This window comes from Glycine soja, chromosome 7, assembly GCF_004193775.1.
Source record: "Glycine soja cultivar W05 chromosome 7, ASM419377v2, whole genome shotgun sequence".
Lineage (NCBI taxonomy): Eukaryota > Viridiplantae > Streptophyta > Magnoliopsida > Fabales > Fabaceae > Glycine > Glycine soja.
The window spans coordinates 44898586-44916921 of record NC_041008.1 but is presented as its reverse complement, the minus strand read 5'-3'; the positions used below and the strand labels follow the sequence as shown (position 1 = coordinate 44916921).

Here is an 18336-nt window from a genome sequence, read left to right as displayed (position 1 = left end):
CAGAAACTAAATGGGGCAATTAAGCTGGTATCAAGCCTTTACAAAAGATGAGAAGTGTTTTTCCTTGGACAATTTTTATCTCACAATTTCAACAGATGAAAAGAATCTTCCACAAAACAATTCACAAATTTCTAGTTGAGGCTATATTAGCAATCTGACAAAATCATTTGCATATGATGCATATGGCTCCCGAAACATAATAACAAAATTCTGAAAGGAGAAACTCCTAAGAAAAAATAAATCTCAAATCTGAAGACGAGTTAGCATAACTTTTTATCAAAATTTTGGTACCCAGGACAAGTATTTGAAAAAAAAATGCACAATACAGGGAAGTTGATTTACACCCAAATTTGATTAAGTTAAATTACACACTATCATTTTCAAAATTCATTTTTTCCTCGTACAGCTTCAACAAATGAGAAGAATTCTCCTTAAAACGTTTCACATACTTTTCCAGGAATAACCTGTCAGTCATAAAAATGGTGTAATTCATCCTTTCGTAGCAGACCTTTTGAGATAAGAAACTGCACAACTGAAGCCCTTGGAGCAATCCTCTTCAGGAGACTCCAATTAAAAAACCCCGGAGCTTGTCACAGAATTGAAACCTACCTGTTCTACCCAAAAACTCATCACTGCATCAATTTTATCACGGGATGACAACATACAAAAAGGTATGTTGATGAGGTAGGGCACCATGAAAGAGCGTTGGTGGGAGGTGGAGGTGGTAGTGTAGAACTCGAATTTGAGAAATTGGAGTTGGACAAAAACTAGTATAATAATTACATTATTGCTATCGTTGTTATACTCACTGAAATAAATCATTCTACTAAGTTTTAATTTTTTTCAATAATTGAATAAAATATTTTTGAATAATTTAAAATGTTTTCAATTTCAATGATATACTTATTTTATGATTTTATTCTTTATAATTGTTTTATGATTTTGATCCTATAAGAATTTTGTTTTCCAGTTTTAATATTTAATAATATCTTTTAATCTTTATAAAATTATAAACTTTTAATATTGACCTCTCTTGTAATATATAGTATTTAATTTAGTTTTGTTATATTGAAACATCATATTTATTTCTTAATAGATTTTATTTTTGAGATATTTCAAGTCTTATGTATAAAAAAATATAATTAAAATGAAAAATATTACAACACGTGATCAATTATTTTTCAATAAATATTAATTATTAATAAAATTAATAAATACTCCACAGTGTAATGTTACAAAAATACTACCTAACTCTCCCATCGTTTATGGTTATCATGTTAGCACTAACTAGTGATAGAAATAAAATTTTATAAAGATTAAATTTATAATAAAAAACATATTTAAGTTTTAAAAACTATTTAAAAAGATAACTTTGGTAGCTATTTTGTAAAAAAAGAAATTCTCTGTCTAATCTAATTCATAGTATTGAGTATTTGATTGACACTGGAACAAACAACACTGAAGTGCAAGCAAGCAATGTCGACGGAAGCAGCAGCAAGAGAATCATTGGATTCAGATTCCATGAAGCCCAACTACATCCTTTCCCAAACCCTAAGCGGGCACAAGCGCGCCATCTCGGCCGTGAAATTCTCCTCAAACGGGCGGCTCCTGGCCTCCTCCGCCGCCGACAAGACCCTCCGAACGTACGGCTTCACGAACTCGGACTCGGACTCCGACAGCCTGACGCTGTCCCCGATGCAGGAGTACGAGGGGCACGAGCAGGGCGTGTCCGACCTGGCCTTCTCGTCGGACTCCCGGTTCCTGGTCTCCGCCTCCGACGACAAGACCCTCCGTCTCTGGGACGTGCCCACTGGGTCCCTCATCAAGACCCTCCACGGCCACACCAACTACGTCTTCTGCGTCAACTTCAACCCCCAGTCCAACATCATCGTCTCCGGTTCCTTCGACGAGACCGTTAGGGTTTGGGACGTCAAGTCCGGCAAGTGCCTCAAGGTTCTCCCCGCACACTCCGACCCCGTCACCGCCGTTGACTTCAACCGCGACGGGTCCCTCATCGTCTCCAGCAGCTACGACGGCCTGTGCCGAATCTGGGACGCCTCCACCGGCCACTGTATGAAGACTCTCATCGACGACGAGAACCCTCCTGTTTCCTTTGTCAAGTTTTCCCCTAACGCCAAGTTCATTCTCGTTGGCACCTTGGACAACACTCTGGTAATTCATTCTCTCTTTTTTTTTTTTTTTTTTTAATTTTTAAGATAAAGGCAAGCACTTTAGAACAAGAGAGTAAGAGGGTAAGATGAATTATGCTTTTTTCCGTAGGCTAATTTATAGAATCTGCATTGTCTAGCTTCTTCAAAAGCCGATTTTAACTCAATCTTAATTCATTCTATGTTTTTTATTTTGTTCTATACTCATTATTGAAACAAGGCCTAAACTAGTTCAAGGCTTTGTGCTTTTTCCCTGTGCCATGAATGCGTTTGCATTTGTTGAAACCTGAGAAGGTGCTTCTATTGAAATTTCAAATTGGTATTCTCAGCTCAGGCTTCTTGGGTTCTCTGTTACTTAGGCTTTGGTCTTGGACTTGAACCAAGATATTATTATGCAGTCTCATAGCATTTCTGTTTTGTCTTTCTAAACCTGTGGAAAATGGCACAACTTATGATATTATGGTTTTAAGGAATTGCGATGAAATGATCTCTGAATAGTAAGTGTGCTCATGAGCTTCACTGTAAAATTTTTGCTCGTGAGTTCTGATAAATTCTACTTCGATTTTGGAATCTCTTGGCTTTATAAATATGAAGAGGGAGAAAAACAAAATGAATTTCTTTTTCAGGTTTAGTTTCTGTAAAGATTAAACTTCTATTCTATTTCGTGGGATTTTAAGTGTTGGTCATCATAGGTTCTATTAGGATAGACTTCTCAGTAAACATATGTATAGGAAAAGAAAATAAGAAGAAAAAATGAATTAAGTTTCTTCCCTAAGCTCGAGTTAGCTTGTGGTAGAAGCTTAATTCCTTTTATCCTTTTTTTCTTTTCTTACAAGTGTTTATTGAAAAGTTTATCCTGACATGCCTTTACTCTTTATTTTACTGAATGACATTTTCTAGAATAAGGCATTAAATGATAGAGACTATGATGGGAGGAAAGCAAACAGGAGTAATGGTGCATTGTGGTTGGAATGAAAGTGGAAAGAAAAGGAAGAGAAAAGTTAACATTAGAAAGAAAAATTCAATATTCAATTTTTTCTTTGCGAGTTTACTTTTTTTTCAATTCAAATTTAAAACTTTTCTCTCCTCCCCCACTTTCTGTCCACCACACCAAATTGACCATAAAGTGATTGAAACTTAATGGGAGTTTACTCTTTTAATGGGCTTTAATATGTATGATACTATTTTTTTTGCATGTAATTGGTCATAGCTAATTTGATAGCCTTTTATTTGTTCAGCAGTAGCCTATTTGGTTGCTTAATTGGCTACAAGATTATTTTTTGTCCTTCTAGTTTTCCATTTCTTTTGTCTTACATGGGAATTTTTCTTTCCCTGCAGAGGCTTTGGAACTACTCAACCGGGAAGTTTCTGAAGACTTACACCGGTCATGTTAATTCAAAATACTGCATTTCATCCACTTTTTCTATAACAAATGGGAAGTATATTGTTGGTGGTTCAGAAGACAATTGTATATACTTGTGGGATTTGCAGTCAAGGAAAATAGTGCAGAAATTAGAAGGGCATTCTGATGCTGTTGTTTCTGTGTCATGTCACCCTACAGAGAACATGATTGCTTCTGGTGCACTTGGCAATGACAACACTGTGAAGATCTGGACTCAGCAGAAAGACTGATTCAATTTGGAACAAATGGTTATTCAAAGTTGAGTTGGGGGTAAGTGACTTGTAATGAAACCTTAAACTCATTTTGTAGTTGAGAATTTTGGTTGAGAAACTCTGTACCATTTCCCAGTCGAGAACACTATTTAAGTCTCTGATCGGTTCCACTTTGAGAGATTGGAACATGGATATGGGAACACAATATTATGAACATTTCGTTTTTCAACCCTTGTATCTTGGCTAGCAGGTTTCGCCATTTAATTAATTAATGTCATTAGTCATTTGCTAAAAGTTCCGAAATTCCTGGACATGTACCTATCTTGTTTGATAAATATATCAAAAGATAAATTTCAAAGACTAAAAAGATGAAGTCGTGTTATCTATCTTCAATCGTCGTGTTATCTATCTAATTGGGAGCACCAACTATGCCCCAATCATTGAAGACAGTAGACAGTGGTTTTCTATCTTCTGCATAATGAATCATGCTCTCATCTTTGAGGCAGTGGGGATTCAGACAAGATGCAAGGCAACTCTTTTAGACAAGATTCGATCAATTAGTGGTCAAGCTATAATAGGGCTTAAGTCACTGTGTGGATAGGAATGGAAATAAGCGTGTTGAAAGAAGACTTTCTCTAGGTATAACCTTACCTTTTTAAAAGAATAAATTCACTTGTGTTTTTGGTTTGGTGTTAGGAAATTAATTTTGTATACATTTTCATATGTTTGACTTTACATTGGACAAAAAAATAAAAATTTATTTTAGGTCCATAATTGAACCTAAGTTAAAGTAATTTTGAGAAACTTGTAGGTTGGATACTGAATTTTATTCCTAATTTGATTTTACAATAAAACATTTAAAAATAAATTACATCTTTTTAAAATCAATTTCATTTAAAAATAATTTTGTCAAATGCTCATCTAATCATACACTTATTATTCTACTTAATTCTATTTCATGTTAAAGCATTCAAATATACTCCACTTATCTCTAAATAGGTTAATTGGTAAATGTCAACCGGAAAAAAATGTTATATTAAGTAATAGGACATGAATAAATTTATAAGCTTAATTTTTTTTAGGTAGGTGCTTAGTTTTTAAAATAATAAAAATTTAACAAAAAATGATTATTTTTGTTTATTTAAATAAGCCAGTTTGTTAAGCCTATAATTTTTTTAACTTAAAATCAGTTTTTTTTAACGAAATATACTTTTATAAAAGTCTTGGCGTAGTTTAAACATTGCTAAATGTTTAAAAAGGAATTCTAAAATATATTTTTGTCGATGGATAGTATTCAGTAAATTAATTTCTAGAAGTTATTTAACACATCTCAGAATTTAGTTTCCGAAATTCATACTTATTTCTATAGTCACTGATTGAAAGTTTTTCTTTTTTCAAAATATTCACCAGAATATCTGTATGCTACATTTTTATTTTTCAGTATACCGATGAAACTTGCTTGCTATGTCTTATCTCTGCATGCTACAATGGGTTTGGTTTGAATAGGAAAGTAGAAGGGTGAAGGGTGAGTTTGGTTATACGTTTTAAGGTCTGCACTAATGGAAAATTCACATCATATATATATATATATATATATATATATATATATATATATAAGACGTAAGTAACAATTAGTGTATGTTTTATATAATTTTTTTTAGTTAATGTATAATTCTTTTTTTAAAATATTTTTTCTTTTTTATTTGTATTTTTAAACATTATGATAAAAAAATTTATTATTTCTATCTTATTACTTTTCAATTTCTTCCATTCCATTTCGATGGAAACAAACATAACTTGAGTGTTGAGTGTTGACATGCTGTTATTGTCTTTTTGTGTGAAGGTAAATAGGCTGTGATATAAACAGTTCGAGGCTTCGACACCTACCAATGAATGGAGTGGGCCTGTCCCTCTCTTGATCGTACCACAGTCACATTTTTGTTTTTGGATGAAAATGGGCTACGACTTGTCTCTGCCTGCACCAAAAACTAGTTTTGCACAAACATAAAATTCAAAACTCAATAAAAAAAAAAAAATACCAACAAAATCCAGCAAGCACTTTAGGCAGATTCTTTGGTGGTCCTCAAAAATAATAATGAGCATCTTTTTTATCATTCTTTTTTATAGAAAGTATAGGCATTTTTCATTGAAAAATATTGCTCAAGTCTAGTAATAGTAAGACCATTGTAACTAATAAAGTTTTATTTTTAAGTATTTAAAAGTTAAACTCAAACTATTAATTCAATTAAAATAATTTCATATTGAATATATTTATTGATATATGATTTTTTTCATCTAATTTGTGAGAAAAATATTTTATTAATTAAAAGAAATGAAAAAATCTTAAGAGACTTGAAAATATCTTTAATTCGTATATTATTAATGCATATATATATATATTTTTAAATAATGAGATCAAATTTGTTAAAAACAAATTAAAGAATGAACTTGGAGAAATTAAGAAAACAGAGAACCCAGACTGCAATTAATTAAGCGCAATCTGTTCTTATAATAGAAGCTCATGACGGATGCAATTAATTAAGTCTGTAAAGGAGTAGGAGATGCGAGTATGAATGAATTACTGGGCTATAAACGAGAATGGAAGTTTTGGCACCATGGTTGACAAGGTCCAATGCGATTTCCATGCCAGAATTCCCCGATCCAACAACAAGAACATGCTGATCTTTGAAATCCTTCCCAGAACGAAACCCAGTGGAAAGCCACTGAGGCCTTGAAACCTCCCACGGTACTCCTCGAGCTGACCGGAGTCCCCGTTGAGGGCCATGACCCTCCAGTTGTGGCAGCCCTGGTCGTACTCGGCCAGCTCCACGGTTCTTCGGTACAGCGGCGTGATTCCCAAGTGGGAGACGTATTTAATTTGAGAAATGAAAATAGCCTCTCGGTTGATAAAAAAAACATCTCCAAACTTTTATTATTGACTGAAAATATCTTTAATTCGTATTTTAAAAAATCACAACTTTAATCAGTTCGTTTCAATATTTCATAATTTTGTGATTACAAAATACCTGGCAACAGTCTAGTCGTGCCAATTAAAAAATCTTCACTGGTTCGGGGGAGTATTTTGGTTAACTTTTAACTTTTTTTTTTATTAGTTGAAAAATTTGCTTGTTGATTTGATATATAAATTTTTGTTAGTAACTTTTATTGTTTTTTAAAATGTTTGAAGTATCATTTTTTAAAATGTTAACTTTTAATTTTTTATATTTTTTTTATTTTTATCCTCAATATATTTATCTAATTTTTTAGTTATTCTTTTTAAATATAAATAATAATTTTATTATTTTCTTATCGTTTTACACTTTTTTAACTACTTAAACAATTAATTTTACTGAATATTAATAATTTAATAAATTAATTTTTCAACTTTCAATTACCATCTTTCAATTATTAGCTAATTTTTAATTTCCAACTAATTTTTCAAATAGTTTTACTCAATAATATGCAAAGAAACAAAGCTGTGAGAAATTGACCATAATAATAGTATTAAAGGCATAATTACGATTTACGAATATGGAATGCACTCTAACTAGAACACTAAACCCTGCTTTTCTTCTCTTCAATCATAAATTCATAATAAAAAAAACTCACATGCGCGCGTCCCTTTTGTTTGTTGGAGATAAAACATAAGTAGGCCCGCTTTGATACAGAAAGCTCAAATGCCATTGCACACGAGATTAGGCTAAACATACCAAATCTTTTGTATTATTATAACCAAATTCTCTAATTAAGCGTAAAACATGTATTTTAATAGAATTTTTAAAATATTCAAAGAAATTTAGTGTTATTATGAAATTAAATAACTCAAAGAAACCTAATATTAATTTTGAATTTTTTTCTAGACCACAAATATACTCATAAATTTTGGATAATCTTCTAATCAAAATAATTTTTTTTTGAGTCGGGAGAATCTTATGAGTAACAATTTTTTCTTCAAACATTTAACACAGTTATAATTATTGTAAAGTAATTAAATCCAAAAACAATATATACATTCATTATAAAATAATTAAGGATATTTAGATAAAAAATAATTAATACAGAAGAGAACTTAAAAACAATTTTATGAAAAAGAAAAACAAAATTAAAAATAGAATCTTATACTCAGAACCAAGGGAGTATTTCTCTTCATTCTCTCACAATTTCTCGTATCAAACACCTCTATCTTATTTTCATATCATGAATATTATTTCTCCCGACATTTCCAAACATAGCGTATATACTCTTTCTATACATATTATTGAGAAGACTAAAAAAATGTTAAGACTACATATATATTTAGTCTAAAACTTATTACAAATGTAATTGATAAATTATACTTTCAGGAATTTATTTTTAATTTTGTTCGTTTTTTCAAAGACTAACGTAATAACGTTATATACTTTTAGATAATTAAAATGATAGTTTATTCTAAATAATTTTTAAAGTAAAATCTTAAATTTAAATATTTTATATGAAAAAATATATTAAATAATCAATTTTATATATTACGAATTTTTATAACTTAATAAAATTATTTATCATAAAAATACTTTGATTAAAAAAATAAGTATATTTAGGGAAGACTCGTTCAGATAATAACGGTCTCTTGCTGTAGAGTTTCAAATCAATTATCAAATTATTGAGTAGAGCGAGACCCCCCTTATTTTTTGGGTAAATAGCGAGATAATTTTTCGAGTGTAAAAAAAGAAATTTAAAAACCTAATGTGGAGTTGAGAGTTTTTGGTGTGGACCTTCGAAATACCTTATAATAAAAGGGGTGACAATTTTTTATGTATAAAATTCCTAAAATAGGTAAGAAATAATATATTCTCAATTTAGCGTACTATAATTTAAATTTAATAAGTTATTTATTTTTAAAACAAATTTACTTTTTTTTTCCTTATAATAAGTATTTCAACGTAACATACTATAAAAACCAAAACTAGTTTAATATAAAAAATTACATTATCATTTATATAGTGAAGACAATAAATTACGATTTTAATTACGAGACAACATAGAAATTAATAAGTTTTTTTTTTTTGCGGTTTTATTTTATCATTTTCCATGGATAGGATAGAAGAATAGGCGAGGAGGGGTAATTTGGTGAATTCGCAATGAAATGAGATGGCCACGTAAACGCGCTACATGTAAGCGGTATGGCAGTGGAAGTGGTCCTTAACCGAAGCTCACTGGCAAATTATAAAAATACTCATAAGTTGAATGGATAATTACTCATAATATTAGAATTGCATAAGAGACACTCCTGTGATATCATGCTGTATATAATTTTTTTGTAAAAAATAATTATATTTTTTTATGATTAATATTTTATATTTTTAATCTCTAATAGTATCATTATCAAAATCATTAAATCTTTGATTAAAGTTTTTGTTAATTGATTAAAATATTAATTTTAATATAATTATGTTGAATGAATCAATGTTATGTTTGTTTGTATTTAATGTTATATTTAGACTATTTAAGAATTAATTTTTATTATAATTATAGTAATTGTTTTAATTAATTTTTTATTGATTTATTATTATTAACTTTATACATAAACATAATAGGAGTCTTGTGTGTGCGTGGTATATGAAAATTAATATTATTAATCAATGCAAGTAGAGTTGAGTACCAATATTATTTTTAAATAGGAGGAGGACGATGGATATTATGGAATCTTATCCATTTTCCTTCCTATGTTATTCTCTGTTTTAGACTTGCTTAGGCTGTTAATTAACAAAAAAAATATTTTTTAGACACATAGAATGCTATTTAACACTTGATAAAAAAAGGGTATAAATATGAATTGGTAGATTGAATCATCATTGAACCAGTTAGTATTTAATGAGCATGTGACTATTAATAATTCATTAGTAATTTTTTTGTTTGTATTATAAGTGAATTTACCTCTCACCTTTTTTTTTTTTCTGTTTTTTGGTGAATACCTCTCACCTTACTTATGCCGTCAAGCGGGGAAGGGGTTGGGAGAAATTTTGTTTTGGTAGTGTGGCTGGCCCGTGGGCAGATATGGTTTCTAAATCAATTTATGCATATTTTGATTAACTCATTCATATAGCGTGGTTGAAAGTAGATTATTTGTGTCAGAATTAAAGAATTTGCAACTAGTAAAATAAAATGGCTATAAGTATAATTTAAGCATGTATTTTTTTATATATATTTATGTGTTAAACTAGTTTAATGCATATTTAAGAATGATGCTTGCTAGGGTTGTTCTAAAGTGTTATTTTCAACATATTACGTATATCTTGAAAGGACACTTTAGAACCACCATACCAAATAGGTATATGTTGAAAGTACACTTTAAAATCATCATAGCAAGTATCATTTTTATATTTCAAACGGGTAAATTCCTGCATCATCTTAGAGTAGACTAAACCTCAACAAACCTGGGTGAATCTAACCCCACATCTCTTCAATCTTAATGCATATCAAAGAGCCCGGCATGTGTTGTCCATATGAGTCACTCATGGCACAAGTTTATATAAAGAAAAAGACCTTCATCACTACGCACACAATATTTTCTCCCGTCTTTTGCACTTTTGGATCCTGTTCATGCAAGTGTTAAAGTATTTTACAGGTATCAAGTCTAGTGGGAGATTAGTTATTTTTTTAAGCTCATGACTTAAGATTTGAATTTCTACTAAATAAAATTTTACATTTAATATCTAATTGTCGTTCAAAGAGAATTATATCCAAAAGAAATTCTCTGTAAAACAAAAACTCACAGGTACCGAATTCAATATTCTTCTAACAAGATAATGTGTAATATAAAAAGTTGCATATCAAGCATGGGGATAAATTTATGTAATACTTTTGGTACATGGAGAGATATTTTTGTTATCAATAATAAAGACAATATTAATTATTATTATTATTATATATCTTTTTTATATAAATATTACATAGAGATCGATATATTAGAAACACACTTTTTCATTTTATTTTAAAGAATACTACTAAATATGCACTATATATTATTTTTAAGTATGAGGTCAGAGTTTCTGTTAACCAGGCCAAATGGAATAATATTTATTAAGAAAAATCAATTTCTTAAATAAATTTTAGTATTTGACTTTCAACCTGAAGTACCATATCTTCCGTTGGAAAAAAACTTTTACATTATTATCATTGAATGGGGCTGCCAAAAGGAAGATACTAACCTAGAATTACTGTTGGATGAATAATCTGAATCTTGACAACAGTAAAAATTATAAAAAGATGTATTTTATAAATTAAAATAAATGACAATGTATTTTTTATATGAATTTAATTAAATTGTTATTCAATCACTTATTATCATATATAATAAATTTATTAATTTTTATAATAATTATTTATATTTTTATAGTAATTTTATACAATTATCTCTAGAATAATTTATAATTTAGTTATTAATAATTAAAAGATTTAGATTAAATTAAAATATAGAGAAGAGAAAAGGAAAAAGAAATTGATGTGTGTGAGTCTAAGTCTGAAGCACACAAGTAGAAAAGTGTAGAAGCATTTCACGCAGGAGAATCTCCCCATACCATAGTAATAGTATGATTGGAATCTTCAAAGCCACGTGTCACTACCTAATCACACGCGCCACTTGCGCGTCAGGATATACTTCCACCGGACCCTGCCCCTGCCCCTGAGAACCCTTACTTTCTCTCTCTACAAACCAAAACTCACTTATTAATATTATAATATTAATTGATCGAATATATAATATCAGCAAGAGCCAAGGAACCCAAGAAGAGAACCACTTGGGTTTAGTTTTTAGCTTTATTTTTCACTTTTATTTTTCTTCTCCTCCCTTCGCCTCTCTCTCTCTCTCTCCAATTCAACCTTCGTAGTGGCCATGAAAGCTCTTCTTCCTTAACGCAGCAGGTACCACTCTCTCCTCTTTATATGCACAACTTTGTATGTATCTATATATGTACGGAGAGAGAGAGAGAGAAAAAAGTTATTATGTTATTATTTTGTTCATCAATAACTATGCTTTGTTCACGTTTTCTTTATTTCCAATCTGCTACTTGGCGAATCGGTGTGTAACCATCACGACCCATTTTCGCAGCTTCGCTTCTTCATGTGGGTCGAGCCGGGTTCTTCTTCTTCTTCCATGGAGATGGAGGTAACAACACTGCGAATCTCTTCTCTTCTTTTTATTCTCTCTCTCATGCTGTGCTGCTCGTACGATTTTTATGTACTTGCAGGTGTGTTCTCGTGTTTAATAACTGTTTTATTTTTTGGATCATATTGTAATTCTCACTGGAAAACTTGGGTGTGTGTTTGTGTATGTGTCTGTGTTTGTCGCCTTTTCTTTTTGTTTAATATTACATATTTGCTCTCCGTGTGTTTCATCTCGTGTTGCTGTTCTTTTTTCGTGTTTGAATGTTGTTGGTTTCGTATAGATTGTGCTGCTTTTGGCATTCGAGAGTAATGTGGTTAATGGGTTTTTTCATGCATTTGTGTCGAGTCTTCGACTTCGTTCTTGTTTCATATATATTAGTTCATCGAATGGATCTGGTTTGTTGATTTGTTCTCAGTTTGCGTTCGGTGCTCCTCTCGCTTTTTTGTTACCTACTTGTTCATATAAATATGTATATCAACTTGTTACGAGTTTTTTCGGATAACATAGTTTGTTCTTGTGAGTTGATTTGGTTGGTATACGGAATCTGCTCCAACTTCGTTGGTTTATTCCTAAATGTTGCTGTTTAATTTGGTATTTTTGTACTTACGTGAGTATGTTCTTTTTTTTTGGCCAAGTTACATAATAATTATTTCTTTCTTTTTGTATTTCTATTATTTTTTATTAATTTAATTTTCTCCTTTTCTCTGATTAATTGGAACGGTTGATAATTGGGATTAAGATTATGATTTATACATATAAATAAATATATTTATCCCACTGCTTCTAAAACAGTTTGTTTAACCGCACACTTACATGACTAGCAAATCTCAACTGTGAATTCATAGGATGTCTTGGAGTATAATTTTGGGTTGACTAGTGAAATGGTTCACTGGTTTGACTCTTAAAACTATTGCTTTACTGTCCACCTCCCTAGCAACAAGAAAGATATAAGCTTTAAATGAAACTAATTTTAACAAGAAAGATATAAGCTTTAAATGAAACTAATTTTAAGATGGAATGCTTAAAATTAGTCCGTCACCTGGTACACTTCCTATTGTGTGCTTATTCATTGTTTTTAAGAAAATTTTGTGTTAAAATTTTTTGGACAGGTGGATGCAGTACAAGTTAATGACCTGAATTGTATTGACGAACAATCTCTTTCTCCAGAATATTCTGGTGTTTATGATGCTTTTGGTGAACCAGACATATTTCCTCGGGTGGGTGACCAGTACCAGGTTGAAATTCCATCTTTAATTTCAAAATCTGACTATTACTGGCTTCTAAGGAATCCCCATGAGGCAGAGAGCACAGCAAGTAGGACTCTCCATAAGTTTCGAGTTGGATTACCCATCCCAATAATTTGGATTAAGGATGTAGAGAACAATAGGCACGATCATCAGAAAAATGCATGCAAGTCAAATGGAGTTACAAATAAAATTGAATCCTCAAAACTAGAATGTATAGAAGAGACCTTGAATGGTCTGGATTGTGATAAATTAAAGCCTAAACTTGGGTCCGTTGACAGTACATTGGTGAAATTAGGAGAATCAGGAAATTCCAATATGCAGCAAGAAACAGAGATTGAGATGTGCAAGAAGCATAGAGATAAAGGCCATTGTTTAGTTCCTGGGGCTGCAAGTGACACCTGGAATCAAATTGAAGAGGCCAGTTTCATCCTTGGCTTGTATATATTCGGGAAGAACCTTGTTCAGGTGAAAAGATTTATTGGCAATAAGAAGATGGGAGATATACTGTCATTCTATTATGGGAAATTTTATAAATCTGACAAATTTCAAAGATGGTCTGGATGTAGAAAAATGAGAAGCAGAAAATGCATTTATGGCCAAAAAATATTCACAGGACCAAGGCAACAAGAGCTCTTGTCTCGATTACTACCAACTGTGTCAGGGGAATGCTACAATAAATTACTTGAGGTACTGACTTATTCTTCCAAAGTTTATGCTAATATCATAACTGTCATGGATTGAATATACCAATCCTTCATTCACCTTAATAAGGCCATGTCTCCTCCCTCTCAACCATATAAAGAAGATGAAGGAACTTTTGGAAATGCCAGAGTTTACAGGTGTCAATTGTTTATTCTCGAATAAACATCACTTCTGAAAGTGATGATGACTTTTGGTTGAATGTGGAGACAAGTTTCAAAGCCATATTTTGTTTCAGTAGAATTTGCAGTTTAAATCAAGGAGTATTCAAAGTCATACGTATTTGAGTTCTGTTTCCACATCATAAAAGAAAAGTTCTGTGTAACAAAACTTTTGATTCTAATTTGAACATCATGGACCATATTAGTTATGCAGAACAAAACTTTTATTTCAGCAGGTCTGTGGCCTATTAATTCATCTTTTATTTATCACTAGGAATGTGTTATGACTAATATTAAATTCAATTACGTGGTAGGTGTCCAAGGCATTTGTAGAGGGGAAAATGCTTCTAGAAGATTATGTTTTAACTTTGAAGGCCTCAGTTGGGCTCAAAGCTCTTGTTGAGGGAGTAGGAGTTGGTAAGGGGAAAGAAGATCTTACAGGACTCGCTATAGATTCTATGAAATCCACACAAGTACTTCCTGCTCGCCAAGAAATACCTGTTGGCAAAGCATGTTCATTGCTTACTCCTGAAATAATAAGCTTTCTAACAGGTGATTTCAGATTAAGTAAAGCTCGAACAAGTGATCTCTTCTGGGAAGCTGTTTGGCCTCGTTTACTTGCCAGAGGTTGGCACTCTGAGCAGCCAGATAGTCATAATTATGCTGCTACTTCTAAGTATTCTCTGGTCTTCCTTGTCCCTGGAGTTAAAAAGTTTTCAAGGAAACTAGTGAAGGGGAATCACTATTTTGATTCTGTTAGTGATGTCCTGTGTAAAGTTGCTTCTGACCCTGAGCTGATTGAGCTTGAGACGATAGCAGATAATGATTGCACTAGCCAAGAAGGAAATGGGTGGACAAAAGATACAAAACTGGACCGTGAAAATTCCCCTGATCAACCACGCCACTGCTATCTCAAGGTAAAAACTCCAAACCACAGTACAGATGTCATGAAATTTACTGTTGTGGACACAAGTCTGGCTAGTGAAAAAATGACAAAGGTGAGAGAACTGAGAAGCTTGCCATTTGAAATTTTAAAAGCTTGTACTTTTGAAAATGACTCTGATGATGAGAATACTTCTGAGGAGCAAACAAATGAATCTGAGTCTGTCAATACCACTTGCTTGGATAGGGAGAAGAATGACATTACTAAAGCCAGTAAATCTAATACTGGTAAGTTTGTCTCTTCACTTTTGAATTGTTTAGAACACAATCCTTCAAAAGAGGAGCTTCCAAGGAGCAGCATGGGTTCTAGTAGCCTATCTGCTGCCTCCAAGGGACCAAAGACAGAATTCTTGAGTAACACACTCAAAAGAGATGGTATGAAGTGCCCATCACTCCAGAGAATGGTATCTGACAACAAAAATGATCTAGTCCCTGTTACAAAAAGACGGAGGAGATTAACTGCCTGTAGTCGTGCAAAGAAAAATAGCAACACTGCCAATTTCTTTGTGGTTCCCAGAGTAAATCAGGAGGAGGCCAGTTTTTGCCCGGATCCAGACAATTCAAAATCTAGTGCAAATGTAACTGCCAACGTCTTTGTGGCTTCCAGAGTAAAACAAGAGGAAGCCATTCCTCACAAGTCAAAATGTAGTGAGAGTGTTCTTTCATGGGAAATCCCAACCCAGGAGAAAAACTCATCAGCAGATTTTCCAACCCAGAAAAACAAAACATTAGCAGATCCTCCATCAAATCCCAGCTCAATCATCAATGGAGAAGCTGTTCGTGACACTAGTTCTTCAGGCAATAAGGATCAATGTGATAAACCCCAGCCACGGACTATGATTGACCTTAACTTACCTGTTCCACTGGAAGTTGAAGCTGATGAAACTTTTGTGAATGAAGTGGCGGAGATGCAGCAAAATAACACAGGCAAGGAATCAGATGATCTCAGTGTTGTAACAAATGCCAAACTTAGTGAACAGCCTGACATTCACACCCGGAGGCAGAGCACCAGAAACCGGCCACCAACAACAAAAGTGCTAGAAGCTTTTGCCTTTGGATATCTAGACAGAAAGGAGAAGTGCAGAAATAGAGATTATCTCCAGGACAGTTCAACAAGGCCTTCCCGACGTGTTTCTCGCAAATTGGCAGGCTCTAGAAATGGTGGTACTGATCTTGAAAAAGAGGAAAAAACAGATGTTGTCTGTAATGGGAATGGTAACCATAGCATTGACAGTAATGTGATATACACAGGCTCCAAGTGTAATGAAAGATAAATGAAACGGAGTTTGAATCGAAGCAGTGGAAGTTTGATTACCTGTTTCTAATATCATGAGATGGCAACGCATGACATAAACAAGATAGCAGCCTTTTCACTCATTGAAGTGGTTATCTGCACATAATGGATGTTAGATATTAACTTCGAAAGAAGTTTTTTTTACAGCTTAAAACTTTTCAAGTTTTTCCCTCTGGTCTTCCCAGCTTTGCAATCAACAGAATCTGAGATTTCTAGTCTCCTGGAGTTGAAGTTTTATGCTTTTCTCGTTTCTTAGTTGCAGTGCCAGTCTTCAATGTCAGACAAGGTTCCACTGAACTCTTGCTGCCCCTGGTTATGAACAGAATACACAGTAAGCCAATGCACATTATGACTATAGTTTTTTTTATTACTATTATTTTGGGTCACATAATTAGATGTTTAACCTCATCAAGTTCTGTCAGATGATGACAGAATAAAGGAAAAGGAGCACAGTTACCATAGGCTTTTCCCCTGTATGGGTGTGTCCTCCTAGGTAGGTGATGACTCCAAACATTCATTATATTATTATACATGCATATAAGATGTGATTTCATCATAATTATTTGGTGGTTGTTTGTAATAACTTGTCTTTGCCGTTTTGCTTCGGATAGTTACACCATGCTAACTATTTATATATGCATGGAGGGTACTTTAAGTACATCTCCGAGTACTACCATTTTTCCCTCCCACTCCCAAGTTGTGAAGTAGAAAGCCATTCCTTACATCAGCCAATCACTACCCCCAAAAAAGTTGCCCCTCTTGTCTTATTTGATTTCATTTCAAAACGGATTTTGACTCGATTGAAGTGTTAAGTTCTTTTAGAGGATGGATAAAGTATAATATAAATAATAATGATGTTGATTTAAAACCAACGGATGTTAAGATCTCAACTGCTGATTTGTCAATAGTTGTTATTCCATACTTTGGAGTCAAATCCTTCAAAATGATTCTTAAAACACCATGTCAATAGCTATAAATGGGGATAATAATATGCAAGTATGAGTGTTTAAGGCTTGATTTTGCCCCGGACTTAATCTGTGCCCAAGCACTTTGAGTTGGATATGGACTTTGTCCCTCAAAGAAAAAGTGTCACCAAATTTTCAAATCTTGACCTAGTGTTAGATGAGGATAGGGTCTTCAAGTTGACCGGCACATTGTTGTCACTTGCTTTGTAGTATTTCTGTGTTCAAATTTACTTGGCTATCTAGATTTTTAAATTTTTTGAAGTGAAAATGATACCGATCTTTGTCATTATCTTATTTATTGAATTTTGAATTTAGGCTAACCTTGTTTTATCCTATTCAAGTTTGATCTTAGACCTATATGTTATCGAGTTCATGGATAAGTTCAGAAAATTGATTTAATCAAAATTTAAGATCGAGTAAAGTACGTATATCTCTTAACTCATACGAGCACTCTTATCTTAGTTTCTATAATTTTTTCTTTTAATCTTACAGTTTTTTTTATTCAAAATATTTGGAAATTAGTTTTTGCTTAGAAATTTCATTTCGTCTCTGCAATTGACATTTGACAATTACTTTTTCCATTTTTGTTTTACTTTTAGCCGCCTAAACTTCCTTCTTTATTAATAGATAATTAATTTGCATCGTATTTTTCTTGTTTGGCTTTATTTTACTCTAGAGAAATAGGAGTAAAATGCCACAAGAATAGTATTTTTTGGAAGTAAAATTTTGGACTTTTACCTTCAGCAACACATATCCTTACAATGACTTTGAAGGAAAAACACTTAATTATATTTTTTTTCATTAAATGCTTGATTTTATCGAAATAAAAATATAACGGATAACGTATAATGAAACTTATTAATCACTTGTTATCATATTGTTTGATGAGGCAAATCTAATTATAAGGATTAAAATCATTTATTTCAACCAAAGTAGTGTTCAAATGATTTTTTATAGACCCAAATCAAAATTTAGTATCTTGCAATCAAGAAAATATTATTTATAAGAAAAGTTATGAATATTTTAAAATACAAAAGTTGGTTTCTAAATATCTGTCTGACTATTCATAAACATTTTTTTTGGAAAGTGTTACAAGTGAGATG

At 32.2% G+C, this 18336-nt stretch overlaps 2 protein-coding genes across 3 annotated transcripts; both read left to right on the top strand.

Annotated features, from left to right (window-relative positions):
* The first annotated feature begins 1386 nt into the window (after nt 1-1386).
* Nucleotides 1387-4068, top strand: LOC114420054 (COMPASS-like H3K4 histone methylase component WDR5A). Its single transcript, XM_028385897.1, has 2 exons — nt 1387-2172; nt 3507-4068. Exons 1-2 carry the CDS (start codon nt 1477-1479, stop codon nt 3798-3800), a joined length of 990 nt encoding a protein of 329 aa, XP_028241698.1. The 5' UTR covers nt 1387-1476; the 3' UTR covers nt 3801-4068.
* Nucleotides 4069-11539: 7471 nt separating this feature from the next.
* Nucleotides 11540-16830, top strand: LOC114420052. Of its 2 annotated transcripts, XM_028385894.1 has the most exons (4): nt 11540-11681; nt 11869-11925; nt 13035-13859; nt 14347-16830. In XM_028385894.1, exons 2-4 carry the CDS (start codon nt 11881-11883, stop codon nt 16246-16248), a joined length of 2772 nt encoding a protein of 923 aa, XP_028241695.1. In that variant the 5' UTR covers nt 11540-11681; nt 11869-11880; the 3' UTR covers nt 16249-16830. The 2 variants fall into 2 exon arrangements, with proteins under 2 accessions (XP_028241695.1, XP_028241696.1); XM_028385895.1 differs by lacking the exon at nt 11540-11681 and having other exon boundaries at nt 11701-11925.
* The last annotated feature ends 1506 nt before the right edge of the window (nt 16831-18336 follow it).

Bases quoted from the DNA above. Each gene is read 5' to 3' on its own strand.
- LOC114420052 (XM_028385894.1), top strand. From the start codon at position 11,881: ATGTGGGTCGAGCCGGGTTCTTCTTCTTCTTCCATGGAGATGGAG. The intron at 11,926-13,034 runs GTAACAACACTG...TTTTTTGGACAG, and splicing joins CTTCTTCCATGGAGATGGAG to GTGGATGCAGTACAAGTTAA. The intron at 13,860-14,346 runs GTACTGACTTAT...ATTACGTGGTAG, and splicing joins GCTACAATAAATTACTTGAG to GTGTCCAAGGCATTTGTAGA.
- LOC114420054 (XM_028385897.1), top strand. From the start codon at position 1,477: ATGTCGACGGAAGCAGCAGCAAGAGAATCATTGGATTCAGATTCCATG. The intron at 2,173-3,506 runs GTAATTCATTCT...CTTTCCCTGCAG, and splicing joins GCACCTTGGACAACACTCTG to AGGCTTTGGAACTACTCAAC.